Below are 14923 nucleotides of genomic sequence, written 5' to 3'. Positions count from 1 at the left end.
GTGTGTGTGTGTGTGTGTGTGTGTGTGGACCTGCCTTCTTGCCTGTATCTGCTGTCCTTCCACAAACGAAAAGTGCATCAAAACTCCCACCACTTTTCTACAACCAGCTTCTGTGTGTTCTTTGGTTGGTTGCTGTGGTGGTTGCTTTCCTGCCCGTTATCTTCCGCACCACTGCAGACAGCAACCAAAGAAAGAAATGCCAACACCAGCACCACATAGGTTTGTTTGTTCTTCCACACGCGTATGTGTGTGTGTGTGTGTGCTTTGATGAGTTGTTTCGTCAACAGACATTGTGAACCGCACCATCACAGTCAACATCACAGGCTCGGGTTGTCACAGCCAAGGCACAGCGTTCACCCACCCATAGCAATGTGCCTCACACACACACACACACACTCACTCACTCACTCACTCACTCACTCACTCACTCACTCACTCACACACACACACACACACACACACACACACACACACTCACAAACACAACCTCGATTGACCAGGCCATGCACTGCGGCATGGTGAGATGCAGACACCAAGGGGATGCCAGTTGAGAGCATCATAATCTTCCCCTGTTACACCAGCTGCCCTGAGGTCAGTACGTGCTCGTGTATGTGCGTGTGTGTGCTGTGTAAGCGTGTGCGTAACCCCGCGTGTTTTTCAGCGGGATTGGTGTATTATGTTTGATGGTGCCATGGTGTATTGAACATGATGATGCACTGCGCATGCTGAACCTCAGACCTCGCCTTCACTCCCCTCCCCCTTACCCTCACTGTTATCACCATCACCGTTCCCATCATCGATGTCCGCGTGTACAAGGAAGGCGTTGTTGCGCAGGAGCTCGTCAAGATCAGCGGCCGCTGCAGGCCCATCCGCCAGTTCTTCAACTTCAACGTAGGTCAAGACGATTTTGTGTGTGTGTGTGTGTGTGTGTGTGTGTGTGTGTGTGTGTGTGTGTGTGTGTGTGTGTGTGTGTGTGTGTGTTGTGTTGTGTGCAGACAGGCAGACAACACGTCGAGTGATGAGATTTCAACTCGACTGTATGCACACTCACCTACTATCTTGATCTATACACACGAACCACCCTCAATATCACACACACACACAAACAACCTGTTGACAGCAAGTGTGTGCTGTACGAGAAGCCGCTGCTGGAGAGCGGGACGATGGGCACGGGCGCCAAAGTCGACGTCATTGTGCCGCACACCACCAACTCATTCAGCGACGGCGGCGACGCAGAAGCAGGTATGTGTGCTGTGTACACGTGCGTGTGTGCATTTGTGTAGCTTGCACTTTCGATTCCACCCTGTCCGAACACATCGTCTCACCGCCACTCAACATCTTTTTTCGCCCTCTTCTTTCCTGTTCTCAGGTGGCGGCATTCCCATGTGCACGCTGCGCAACTTCCCGCACCTCATCGACCACTGCATCGAGTGGGCGCGGGCCAAGTTCACGGACCTGTTTGTGAGCCCTGCGTCGCAGCTGCAGCAGTTCCTGGAGAACCCTGAGGGGTTCATCTCGGGGCTGGAGACGAAGTTTGAGCAGCACGAGCGGATTGGCGCCCTCGAACGCGGCGTGGACACGCTCAAGGCCATCAAGGACCTCGCCGCACAGGTGCTGGTGTTGGCGAAGGTGATGATTGTGGTGGTGGATGTGTGGTGGAGCTTGTGATGACACGCCCTTTCCTGCTTATGAGGGTTAACATCACCGTACCACCACCCCCACCACCACCACCACTACAGCTGGCGCGTGTTATCTCTCAGCTGCAAGAGAAGCCGACGATGTAGACGTGTGTGTCGCTGGCGTGGCGCGACTTCCACGCGTTTTTCCGCGATGTCATTCTGCAACTCATCGCCACCTTCCCCGCAGGCGCAAAGACCAAGAGTGGAGAGCCCTTCTGGTCAGGTGAGAGCTCGCGCGCGCGCGCGCGCGCGTGTGTGTGTGTGTGTGTGTGTGTGTGTGTGTGTGTGTGTGTGTGTGTGTGTGTGTGTGTCTGTGTCTGTGTCTGAATATGTGCGTGCGTGCGTGTGTTTGTTTGTGTGTGTGTGTGTGTGTGTTTGTTTGTTTGTTTGTTTGTGTTCGCTCTGGCAGCACCATCCACACCGCAACTGATCGCGTGTTTGCCTCGCCCCTCGCCCCTCGCCCCTCGCCCCTCGCCCCTCGCGTGTGCTGCCCATAAAGGCCACAAGATCTTCCCCGAGGCGCTCGAGTTTGATCCGCAGAATCCGTTGCACAAGGAGTTTCTGATTGCCGCCGCCAACCTCTACGCATGTGTCTTCAAGGTGGGCTGGCTGTGGGGCGACTTGTTTGCTTGGGGGGTAGATGGTGATGGCGGTTGCTTGGGGTCGGGTGGTGATGGCTGCGTGTATAGTTTTGATTATGCTGACGTCTCTGCCTCATCTGCGATGATGGTCAGGTGCACCGGACCAAGTATCCAAGCGAAGAGAACAAGCTCCACACCAAGCGGTGAGCCGCGATGGCATGGGCTTTGCTTGGAGCTTTTCGCACCATTGAATGGCTACGACGCTTGTGACTCGACACACACACACACACATACACATGCACACACCCACCCACATACACATGCACACACGCGCACACACACACACACACAAATTGATGCCGTTCCTCATCCTTGCGCACGTCGTGCTTTGTTTTGTGGACAGATGTTGCGGCGTGGTTCATCAACAAGCGCAAGGTGTACCCTGTCAAGCCTGTCGTTGACTACTCCAAGCTCCCGCCAATCGACATCCCCGTCGTACGTGTCCAACGCGGTGCCATGAAGAAGGGGGAGAGTGTGTGAATGTGTGTGTGTGTGTGTGTGTGTGTGTTTGAGTGTGTGTGTGTGTTTGAGTGTGTGAGTTGGCAGCAGTTGCTGTGAGTCTCAACCGCACCCACTTGTGAATCCTCACAAACACACACACAAACACACACACACACACACACACACACACACACACACACACACACACACACACACACACACACACACACACACACACACACACACACACACACACACACACACACACACACACGCACGCACGCACGCACACACGCACGCACACACGCACGCACACACACACACACACACAGAATGTGCCAGATGATGAAGGCTGGTGGGCGCAGGTGAACGCCCTCATCCAGGCGCGCCGCAAGGCAAACAGCTCTGGCAAGATGCCCGAGATTACGAGGCAGGACGACACGCCAACCAGCAAGAGCATCAAGCGCCTGGCACAGGAGGCAGGCCTGGACACCAAGAAGAAGAAGCTGCTTGTGTTTGACGACGTCGCCCTGACAAACGAGGATGGCGACGTGTGTGCATGCGTGTGTCTATGTGTGTGTGTGCGCGCGACACGTACATCCTCAAGCTGCTGCTCTTCCCCCTGCAACAGTTGTTCCTTTCTCTTCCGTTGGTGCTTTGACCTTTCTTTCGTGTTCCGTCCACGTTGCGTGCGCTGGTTCAGTTCTTTGGTTCACACCATCGACACACTTCAGTACAGCTACTCATCCATCCAACAACACTTCCCTCTCAACACGAAACACGAACAAACACCGCATATCCATTTCAGCACCAGTCTTCCCAGAATCTTCTGCACATCAGACACGCACTCCTACCCTCGTCTCTCTCAAGCTGCTGGCAGCTGTCCTTCTGCTTCTTCTGAGCAGGGCGGCTACTCATACGCCAGCCTCAGCCCCGATGGCAGCCTGCTGGTCGCTGAGTCCTTTGTTTGGGACATGCACACACTGGAGTGCAAGCAGCGCATGCCCGTCACAGCAACCGACATGGTGTGGACCAAGGACGGCAAGCACCTCATCGGCCCCTCTTATTCCCGCGTGTACATCTACGGCCTCGGTGCACATGAGGCTGAACGCACAGTCATCTACGAGAATCCTTTCCCTGGCGCTGAGCTTGCATGCGCCGCCACGTCCGGTGGCGTCATCGAGAGGTGGCAGAAGGAGCCCTAGGAGTGCAAGCTGCACCGCGTGCCAGACCTCAAGTGCATGGCGGTCGTGCCGTGCCGTCCACCTCCGAACACACGCGCTGCATGGCAGTCACGCCCACTCTGTACATCGCGGACAACAAGGCGGGTGTCATCTCCGTGTGGCAGCTTGGTCAGCCATCGACCCTACTTGCAGAGTGGAGGACAGATGCTGTCGGTAATGACAAAGAGGTGGTGCAAGACGCGGACGGAGAAGCAGCGAGAGAAGTAGAGGCGGAACCGGCGAGTAAGGAGCCTTAGCGCACTGCCGTGGATGCGTTGCGCGTCATCCCTGATGGCCGCTTCCTGGTGACTGCGTCCACCTCCACCGACTTGCGCGTGTGGGATCTCAGCACCCTCATATCACACGATCAGCAACAACACAACATGAAGGGACAGAAACAATGGCTCCAACAACGACAATAGCAGCAACAACAACGACACGCCCCTTTGTGTTGATCGTGCGACGTTGGCAGAACCCAAAGAGGTCACGGGCGTTCGTGTCCCGCGCATTGCAGCGCTTGCGGACAGCAGCAACAAGTTTGCCTTCGCATACGGAAACACAGTGCACTTCTACCTCATTGAACACCGAAGCATGACCAGCAGCAGCAGCAGCAACAACAGGAGCAGCAGCAAGTGAGCGGCAGCAGTAGTGGTGTGAGCAGTGCGCTGACGCGTGTGGCGGTGTTGGATGACTTGTTTGTGGACGAGGCAGAGCCGAACACCAACATGATCGTCACCACCATGGCCACCCACCAACTGATGACAGCCTGCTGGCGATCGGCACTGCGCGAGGTTATATGTTTGTGTGTGACGTCGCCAACCACAAGGTCCTCAGCAAGCTCAAAGTGAGCAGAAACGTTCCGGTCAAGTTCGGCGTCTTTGCCCGTCGCAGCAGCATCTTGTTCGTCAACTCTGTTGAGAGCGTGATCAAGTGCGACTACAGCACACCACCATACTGCATCGCAATGACAGAGCAGATGACATGGTCATGTGCGATCACCAGCGCCTGCTCACTGTTTCAAGCAGCGTTTCACGAGGCAGGGTTGCCCTGTGGGCGCTGGGACCGACCCTGAACCGCGCCATGATCCCCACAGAGCAGTTTGACCTGTGCCATTTCCGCCCAACAACAGACCCCAGATGCCGCCCCGACGCCATTGTGCCTGTTGTTGTTCCACCAGCAACACCTCCCGCAGATGCGCACAAGCTTGCTGACTACGATGTCACTGCATTGCCGTACCTGACATCATCTGCCAAGCATCTTGACATGGCAAAGAAGATGATGGAAGGTGTGGTGTGTGTGGACTTTGTTGAGCAGCCATCCATGCTCACCACCGCCACCATGCGATCCAAGGACGTCAACGTCCAGACCATCGTCAACTTCTTTGTCGCAACAGCACGCAGCACAGAGACCAGAGGCGACGCCGGACGCATGCTGAGCAAGCCATTCCTCAACATTCCCAGGCTCGGCCCTGCCTTCACGGCCGACGTGACCTTGTTCACCAAGCACTTCCCCTCCATCGCCTCTGCCTTCCTGGACAGCCTCGGCCTCGTGCGGACGCGTGTGGACGCTCCGGCAGAGGTCCAGTTGCCGTCGTCACGCATGATCGTCACGGGCGCGAACACCCTCAGCATCAACCGCAACCTATGGGCCGACATGCGTGAGTCTGGTGAGCTGGCCAAGCTTCAAGACGCCAACTCAGCGGCTTCCCTGGTGGAGGCGCGCGTGGTGCCGTTGCCGCGTGCTGCTGGGTTTGTGAATGACGGCCCCAGCCTGCTTGAGACGCTGGTGGACACGGGCGATGCTGAGCTGTTTGGCAGCTTCATTGTTCGCGCCGTCATTCAGTACAAGTGGCAGACGAGCGGGCAGCGCCTGTTCCTGTGGGAGGCGGCGTGGTACATGCTCTCTGTGGCGCTCATCACCGCCCTCACCTTCGTCTTCAACACCAGTGGCAAGGACGTGGCCCAGCTGCTGGGTGCAGCCGACAACAGCAGCAACAGCAACAACGGCAGCGATGTCGTGTCAGTGGTGATCATGGTGGTGCTGGGCGTGCTGGCTGGAGTGGACATGCTGCAGGAGGTGCGGCAGTCACGGTTGGTGCACGGCTACTGGCTCGACTTGTGGAACTGGCTGGACGTGACGAATGTGGTGTTGGTGTTTGTGGTGCTGGGCGCGTACTTTGCTGGGTGGCAGCACGCGCGCGCGTTCTTGGCGCTTGCGGTGTATCTGCGGTGGTACGGGCTGTTGTACTACCTGCAGCCGTTCCAGTCGACTGGCCCGCTGGTGCGCATGATCCTGGCCATCTGCTTCGACATGCGCTACTTCCTGTTGGTGCTTGGTATCAGCATCGTGGCCGGGTGGACGTCGTTCCGGCTGTTGCTGCGTGATGATACCACGCTGCTGGTTGAAGGACTGGGCGACCCAGCCAATGGGCTGCTGCTTATGTTCAACATGCTGTTGCTGGCAGACTTTGAGCTGGACACCTTTGACGGCGACTACGTGGCGCTGCTGCGCATCCTGTTTGTCATCTCCATGGTGTTGGTCCCCGTCGTGCTGCTGAACCTGCTGATTGCGCTCATGTCGGACTTGTACGAGCGCATCCAGGACCGCGCAGACATTGAGTTCCAGCTGCTGCGCGCACGCGTCTTGCGGGAGCAGGACGCATGGCTGACGCAGGAGGAGCAGATGGATGCGCGACGCTTCCCCATGTGGCTGCACGTGCTCGTGCCCAAGGGCAGCGGCGTCGGCCGTGACGGTGGCAGCGTGCAGTGGCAGGGCGTGCTGCACGCGGTCAAGAAGAGCCGGTGCAGGGAATGGGGTTTACTTGAGTGGTTGATGTGAACGGGAAGTTGGTCGTGCGTGAGGTTGAGGGGACGGTTGCTGCTTGTGGCTTCTCTGGCTTCGATAGGGGAGCTGGCGTTGCGCTTCTGCTTCGTGTGTCGTTTTGATGTCGCTCTCCATTCCTTTGATTCGTGTTGCGCATCCACTTGTCGCACTGTCCACCCTCTTGAGTAAATGCGTGAGTTGAACTTGTCAAGGTTCACAGCGCAAAGTGATGCTGGGGTCGCTGTTACTTGCTGCTAATGTATTTGCCATGTCTGTTGCCTGAGTGCAGTGTGTAGTAGTGCCTGAGTGTTGTGAGCCGCATTGGTTTTGTGCTTGTGTAGTTGGCAAATGAAGAGAAGCAGCATCGGTGGCACGAAGAAGAGGGTGTTGTGAAGTGGCGCAGGGTTTGGGTGAAGGAGTAAGAGTCTCAAAGAACGATGCTACGAACAGAAGAGCAAAGTGCCAATGTGAAAGGCCCTGAAACACAAAGGGCAACGGTGTCACCACACAACAAAGGAGGGGGGAACGGTGTAAGGAAAGGAAAAGACGGGCAGGTCGACAGACAGACGGAGGATGGACAGATAGACGGGCGGACGGGCAGATGAACAGACAGACGGGCGGACAGACAGACAGACACACAGACAGGCACACACACACACATACACACGCGCACACATGTGGCTAGAGTTGCGCTGCGAGTGCTGTTTTGTCCACCTTGACACACACCTTGGCGAATGGCAAAACCTGCGCCTCTTGTGAGACCACATACTCCTCGAAGTCAAAGGTGGCAGGCGTGTCGGTGGATTGATAGCTCATGCGTTTCGTCACTTGAGCATAATGGGTGTCGCAGCCGTTCTTCAGCTTCTTGCCCCAGAACTTCTTGCACTTGTTTCCCCCAGACGATGCGTAGTCCTTGCTTCTGGTGATCGGGTATGCGAGGCCGACGCTGGCAGCGCACAGGAGCATTACGTGCTCGCCATCTGCGTTGGGTGCGCGCCAGTTTCCAGTCAGCAGGCGTGTCGAGTAGCCAGCTGCGTAATTGGCCTGTGGTGTGAGGTAGATGCCAGCGCCGAAGAAGCCAGGGTCGTTCGGGTTACTGAGGTTGGCGGTGCCCGCGGCGGTGATGTCGTCGGTGACAGCCTCGTCACAGCCGTGGAAACCAATCAGCACATTGACGTGCTTCACGCTGTCGGGTGTTTCTGCAAACTGCGTCTTGAGCCGATCGAGCATGGCTTGTTTCTCCGGATCGCCAGCCCCAAAGTCCTTGTTGAAGGGGTTGGTAGGGTCTGCAGCAACGGGGTTGGTAGGGTCTGGATCGCCACGGCGCGTCGCCGATTTCTTCATTTCGGTGTGAAAGGCATCGAGCATTGTGGTGGACTTGATCATCTCCACGCGCGACAGGGTGAGGCCCGGCGCCATCTGACTCTCAATCCATCGATAGAGGTCGGTGTTTGGTGGCAAGGGTGCCGAATACACGCCATGCGAGCTTGGTCCGCTCCACGGGAGCTGCTCATCAAAGGTGTCATCAAGCCGCCAAGCAGGGTGGTGCCATTCGTGGTCGCGCAATTGCCAAGACGGCATGATGGGTGGTGGTTGCGTGGGCGCCTGCAGCAACAGATCGCCAACGCGGTCGGACACTGGGGTCTGGCTTTCCCTGTGGTGCGTGGATGTGACGAGCTCGTCTGGGTCCTTGCCTGTCAGATCCTCAAGCTTGTGCGCAGCTGGGTACTTTTCGTGGCGCTTCAGGTGTTTCGTGCTGAGGACGAGGTGGACGTGGTCAATCCCTGTTGCTTCCTCTTGCAGCACCGACAGCACCTACCATCAAGCAGAGGATGGGATGAGGGCGAGCAGAGGGGAAATATGGACTGGCCATTCCCTGGCAAGCGATGGGGCACAACAACGCAAGCTCTCTCTCTCACACACACACACACACACACACACACACACACACACACAACACAACACACACACACACACACACACACACTCTCTCTCACACACACACAATCGCTCACAAACTGACCTTTGTCATGAATGGCAGGGCCTTGTGCTCTGCGCCAGAAGGCGCGCGCACCCACACGTCGACTTGTCGATCGCCACGCAGCAGTCCGAGGCACTGCACGCCATCGTGTTCACAGAAGAAGGCATCCTTCCACACCCTAAGGGTTGTGCCAAACGAATTGTGCAGCAGTGTCTGCACGTGCGGGAAGAAGCCAGGTGGCAGCGCAAGTGCCTTGCTCTCGACCACCAGCAGTCGTCCGGCATAGAGAGGCCAGAAACCAGCTTGAGGCCAGGCGGTCGCAAGATCGACCTCCTCCTCAACACGGCTCGGTAGCATGAATCGCTGTTGGCCATAGTTCGAAGGCGGCAGCTCGAAGCAGAGGAGCATGTGCTGCAGCACGTTGATGACGAGATCTGCGTCGGCGATGCCATCAAATGCGGTTTCCAGGTCTGTGAAGGTCACAACGCCTTTTTTTGTGATCGAGCCTTGCTGCACGCCATCCGGCGTCAGCGCTCTCCCCAGCACGTCATGAAGCAGCCAGTTGGGGTCAACACAGACGAAATCCGCCAAGGATGGGGTGTTGGAATACCAGAGCAGATCGCCACGTGTGTGGAAGTACCTGTGTACATGTGTGGGAAGCAGGGACAGCAAGGGTGTAGGCGTGTGTGAGTATTCTGGCACTGGTCCTCAAGTCAGTCAACTGTTTGCACAACAAGGATGACAAATCTGCGAAGTCTTGCAAGCCTACCTCAGCGCAGAAGAAAACATTGTCATGTCAAAGGAGGTCAAGTCGAGTCCAGGCGTGTGGGTTCGGACAAACTGAAAGAGCGAATCGATGACCCACGTTGGCTTCTCATTCCTGGCTGACTGGAGGGCTGTCGCAAGCCGATCCACAACTCTGGGGACGAGAACCTCTTGCCCTTTCATCCACCGCCAGTGTCGCACAAGGCGCGCGCGAAGCGTGTTGAAACTGACATCACCACGCCCATGACAGTTGAGGGAGATGAGGCTGTCTTGGATGTCAACGATGCTGCCATACGTTCTTTTGAGGTGTGCGACTATCGCTGCGCTCCAAGTGGGCTGCCAAAATGCTTCAACAAGCCCAATCTTTCGGGCAAGATCCCTCTTGGTGCCCACGATCACGACGCGCGGCTTCGTGTCTTCTGTCTCGTCGCCGCCTGCTGTTGCTGTGGCAGCCGCAATGCCCTGCTTCAGTCGCGTGCAGATGAACTGCAGCCAGTAGTTGGCGCGCTCCTTCACGTGCTCTTCTGGTTGGGAGAGGTCGACGCAGACGACAAACGCAGCGAAGCGATCCGACATCATGAGCGTGTGGATCACGTGATAGGCCCGGCTTCCACCAAAGTCGTACACATGAAGTGTAGTGAGACAGCACTACAATACAAATCCTGAACTTAAGTGTCGTGAAGGAGTGTCAAGGCCGAACTTAAGGGTATCAAGGCATAGTCCTCCCGGAGTTCAGGACCAACACAGATTCCGAACCACACAACAGAACGGAACTACCACTCCTCACCGAGGACACCAACACCCAAGATCCGACCCCCTTGCTCGTCTCTCTTGACCTTGTGCCTGTCTCTACTTTCCTTGCTTGATTGTTGTCACTTATCTTATCACTCCACTTATCTCATTGCCCTATCCTATTACCCTGTCTTCTTTACTTGCGACTACGTCTCCCGCACAGTATACAGCAAGACCCTACTCTAAGTCCCAGTCAAACACTCTCACACACACACAGACCAGTCACATCACAACACTTGGTAGCGATTGTCGTTCTACGATTCTCACCCGCATATCTCTCTGTATACCTCCCAACTTCCCAACCTTTATCAGGTCACGATGCCCCGCTCTACTCCTTCGGTTTCCAGCGCCAATGCTATCAACGCTCCTCGTCTTCAGGAGGACGCCAAGCCATGCGTCTCGGACCTTGTTGCCAAGCTTGTGGACAAGCCCTTCGACAACCTGGAATGGTTCGCCAACTTGTGCAAGCTCTACGGCTCCCACCCGATGGACAATCTCAAGTACGCCATCCCGAAGACGAACGACGATAGCTTCTCGCGGATTGCGCTGGACTTCTGCCAGGAACATGCCGACACGGCGCAGGCGAGTACCGAGGACAAGGACAAGCTCTGGCAAGTCTTTCTCAACACGTGCTCGGCTCGCTTCGCCCCCCGATGTGATTGGTCTCGGCACATGGACATCGCCCACCTGGAGATTCGCACGGACGAGGACCACGCCGCGTACTCGGAGCGCGCCCGCAGCCTGCTGGCCAACGTCAATCCCGAGCTTCACGTGGTGTGCACGTACCTCGCCGGGTTCCACGACACGCGTCTGCAGCTCTTCATCTCGGACAAGCAGCCCAAGACTCTGCACGACGCCATCATCCTCGTGGACCGGTACTTCTCCATCGTGCGCAGCAAGCGCCGCCACGACACGGCCTCTTCCGACCTCAAGCGTAGCAAGCGCTTTCCACCACAACAACCGCCGCGCTCGCACCAGCCTCGCATGAGGAACCGTCGTCCCAAACAGCATCAGCTTCGCAAACTGCCACCGTGCAGTCGGTGCGGTCGCACCAACCATGTCGTCAGTGATTGCCATGCTCGGCGTCACGTGAATGGCAAACAGTTGGATGGGCCAACGGCCACCAACACGGTGCGTGTCAACCCGACACAAGCCGGTGCTGAGCTGCATGATGCCTCGCACGTTCCTCCGCCTCCGCCTCCTCGACCTCTTCCACGAGTTGATCCAGCTGAGTCTGTTTCGCAGCTCACTGAGTCCGTGAAGCAAATTGGCATCGTTGAGGACATGCAATTTGACGAGGAAGGCAGGCCGGTCACCGTTGTGTCCGTGAACGCTTGCACTCGCAACTCCTCTTTGATTAGCACTAATGTGCTCTTCTGTAACAAGAGACTGCGAGCGCTTGTGGACACTGGGGCCGAGAGGTCATTGTGTAAACTCAGCAACTTTTCTGAGACACGTCCCGGAGCTAAGCTTACGCTTGCTCTCGCGGATGGCAGCACCAGCACCACCGATCGTTACGCCACTGGCAAGATCGAGTGGTGTGGCCATGTCACCAGCATGTGCCTGCCAGCAGTGAAAGATCTCTCTGTGGATCTCCTGCTCGGTATGGATTGGCTGCAACGGGCCCAACCCGTTTTCGACTTCAACAGTGGCACGATTTCGCGCAAATGAAACGGTCAAGGACCTCCTGGACAAGGGGTGGATCCAACCGTCCACTTCATCTTGGGTTTCTCCTGTACTATTTGTGGTTAAAAAGGACAAGAACTTGAGGATGTGTGTGGACTACCGTGCATTGAATGCATTAACGATCCCTAACAGATACCCTTTGCCCCTGCTGTCCGAACTCATTACAAAAGCATCTGGACATTCTCTGTTTACATCACTTGATCTTAAATCCGCATATCACCAAGTGAGACTCAAACCAAAAGCACGTGAGCTGACAGCATTCTTCGCACCTGGTATGGGTCAGTTTGAGTACACGGTCCTTCCTTTCAGGCTGGCAAACGCCCCTGCTCAATACCAACGCATCATGGATCACATTTTGAAAAATCTTCCCTCCGAAAACGTCTCCTGTTACTTGGATGACATTCTCATTCACTCTTCAAATGGGATTGATAATCATCTCCAAATTGTTGAAGACGTTTTGAAAACGCTCAAGCAAAATCATTTGCACTTGAACAAAGCAAAATGCGATTTCGTGACAAATTCCGTGGAATGGCTTGGTCACACCCTTTCAGAAGAAGGGCACCGCCCCATTGAGAAACAACTCGACCCAGTTCTTCACTGGCCACTGCCCAAGACTGCTCACGATTTGCGACAGTTTCTTGGCGCTGCAAACTACTACAAGAAATACATTCGCAATTACTCCGACTATGTGTAACCATTGTTCAGGCACACAAGTGGCACAAAGAAAAACTCGAAGAAGCGACTGTCAAACTGGACGCAGGATGACTCGCGAATCTTCAACAATCTCAAGGCCACCATGGCCAAGTTGCCCACGTTGTGTCCCACGCTCGACCTTGATCCTACAGAGCCACTGGATCTGTTTACAGACTCCTCCGACAAAGCAGTCGGCGCTGTTCTCCAGCACAAGGGTCGCCCCATTGAGTTCTACTCCAGCACCCTTTCAGTGCATGAGCGAAACTGGCCAATCAGGCAGAAGGAGCTGTATGCCGTCATCAAAGCTCTGCAACATTGGCGTTACCTTTGTATCGGTCGCCCCATCACTGTTTACACCGACCACAAGTCGCTTGAGCGAGTGTTGGCACAGAACAAGATACAGGAAGCCCGCATTCAGCGATGGTCGCTCTTCCTCTCAGACTTCAACGTTACTTTCAAGTACATTCCAGGCGACAAAAACGTCGTTGCGGATGCACTCTCTCGCACTTGCATGGTCAGGGAGCTGCTTGAAGACGAGACAGTCAACATCCGCTGGTCTGACTACCTCAAAGACCCTTTCTGGGAGAAGGTCATTCACGACCTCGCGTCCTTTCCACAGTACAAGCGTGTCGGCGATCTACTCTATCACAAGAACCGCATCTGCGTGCCATCTTCCAGCCATAAAAGCGTAATGGCCATGGCGCATGATGGGCTGAGCAGTGGACATCAAGGTGTTTCCAAGTCTCAGGCCCGCGCTGCGCGCGAATTCTATTGGCCGGGGATGCACAGTGCGATTCGAGAGTACGTTGACACTTGTCACACATGCGCAACGGCAAAGAGTGGTCGTAGACTCAAGGTCCCCACCCAAGCCTTGCCGGTGGCACCATACCCGTGGCACACAGTCACAATGGACTTGATGGTTGGACTACCAACTACATCTCAAGGACACGACGCTATCTACGTGTTCGTAGACAAGTATTCCAAAATGGTCCATTTGGCCCCTACGTCCAGCACTGTCGATGCCCAGGGTTGTATTTCACTATTCATTCAACATGTGTACAAGTTACACGGACTCCCCGAAGTCCTCATCTCCGACAGGGATCCGCGGTTCACCGCAGCTCTGTTCAGGAAAGTCATGCACAAGTTCAGCGTGCAAATGAAAATGTCAACAGCGGCCCACGCTCAGACCGACGGACAGACCGAAAGAGTCAACAGAGTCGTTGGGAATATGCTCCGCTCATACGCAAAGTCGAATCAAAGTGCATGGGTTGATTACCTACCTACGATTGAGTTTGCTATCAACTCATCACCCGCCGCCTCCACGAAGATGGCACCCTTCGAGGTTTGCAACGGCATTATTCCAAGACAGATTGGACTGCCTGCTCGCTTGTCAGGCAAAGCCCTGTGCTCCCAGACGAGCTCATGGATCGGTTGGCAAAGATACAGCATGAAGCATCCTCCAACTTGCAACAGCACTTTGACAAGGCTTCGTCATCAGAACACATTGAACCCCCCTTCAGGGAGGGAGACGAAGTGTATGTTAGCACACACTTATTACGAAATGAAGATGCGAAGTACCGCTCAAACAAACTCACACCACCATACGATGGTCCGTTCAAGATTAAGAACGTTCTCGGTCCAGCGCATTATCGCGTGGACTTCTCACCATTGAAAGTGCGCATACACGATGTCATCAACATCAAGTTCCTGAAGAGAACGAAAGGCACCCGATCTGTGCATCGACCAGGTCCTTTGCAAGGGTTCAGCGATGATGTGTACGCAATGGAACGAATCCTGCGCCACAGAAAGCATCGCGGTAGACTCGAGTACCTAGTAAAGTGGCTCGGCTATCCGGAATATGAAGCGACATACGTTCAGGCCAAAGACATGATTGGCTCACGATGCAAACGCTTATTGGCTGAATATCAACTTCAGACTGCCAAAGCAGATGCTGCCAAAGAGCGCTCTCTCAAACGCAGGTCTCAGAAGAGCAACGCTCGACACATAAGGTCAAAGACCTCAAAGCGTTAAGCCCTGATGGCGGGGAGAGTGTAGTGAGACAGCACTACAATACAAATCCTGAACTTAAGTGTCGTGAAGGAGTGTCAAGGCCGAACTTAAGGGTATCAAGGCATAGTCCTCCCGGAGTTCAGGACCAACACAGATTCCGAACCACACAACAGAACGGAACTACCACTC

At 55.4% G+C, this 14923-nt stretch overlaps 4 protein-coding genes across 4 annotated transcripts; 3 read left to right on the top strand and 1 right to left on the bottom strand.

Moving 5' to 3' along the window:
• Positions 1–503: 503 nt before the first annotated feature.
• On the top strand, positions 504–3966 carry PTSG_07516 (uncharacterized protein; the record flags this gene model as incomplete). Its single annotated transcript, XM_004991251.1, has 10 exons — positions 504–518; positions 817–891; positions 1125–1242; positions 1370–1638; positions 1785–1902; positions 2179–2302; positions 2414–2463; positions 2664–2755; positions 3094–3312; positions 3667–3966. 10 exons carry the CDS (start codon positions 504–506, stop codon positions 3964–3966), a joined length of 1380 nt encoding a protein of 459 aa, XP_004991308.1.
• An 80-nt stretch (positions 3967–4046) lies between these two features.
• Positions 4047–6822, top strand: PTSG_07515 (uncharacterized protein; the record flags this gene model as incomplete). Its single annotated transcript, XM_004991250.1, has 4 exons — positions 4047–4227; positions 4457–4616; positions 4750–4914; positions 4956–6822. 4 exons carry the CDS (start codon positions 4047–4049, stop codon positions 6820–6822), a joined length of 2373 nt encoding a protein of 790 aa, XP_004991307.1.
• A 666-nt stretch (positions 6823–7488) lies between these two features.
• On the bottom strand, positions 7489–10132 carry PTSG_07514 (uncharacterized protein; the record flags this gene model as incomplete). Its single annotated transcript, XM_004991249.1, has 3 exons — positions 7489–8622; positions 8831–9428; positions 9558–10132. 3 exons carry the CDS (start codon positions 10130–10132, stop codon positions 7489–7491), a joined length of 2307 nt encoding a protein of 768 aa, XP_004991306.1.
• A 413-nt stretch (positions 10133–10545) lies between these two features.
• PTSG_12598 (uncharacterized protein) lies at positions 10546–14755 on the top strand (the record flags this gene model as incomplete). The annotated part of the gene is made up of 5 exons (XM_004991248.1): positions 10546–11948; positions 12202–12303; positions 12583–12721; positions 12746–13867; positions 14119–14755. The coding sequence occupies exons 1-5, from the start codon at positions 10664–10666 to the stop codon at positions 14753–14755; spliced, it is 3285 nt and encodes a 1094-aa protein (XP_004991305.1). The 5' UTR covers positions 10546–10663.
• Between the last annotated feature and the right edge of the window lie 168 nt (positions 14756–14923).

This window comes from Salpingoeca rosetta, assembly GCF_000188695.1.
Source record: "Salpingoeca rosetta unplaced genomic scaffold supercont1.20, whole genome shotgun sequence".
Lineage (NCBI taxonomy): Eukaryota > Choanoflagellata > Craspedida > Salpingoecidae > Salpingoeca > Salpingoeca rosetta.
Note: the sequence above shows the minus strand (reverse complement) of the source record. Positions and strands in the feature narration are given on the sequence as shown.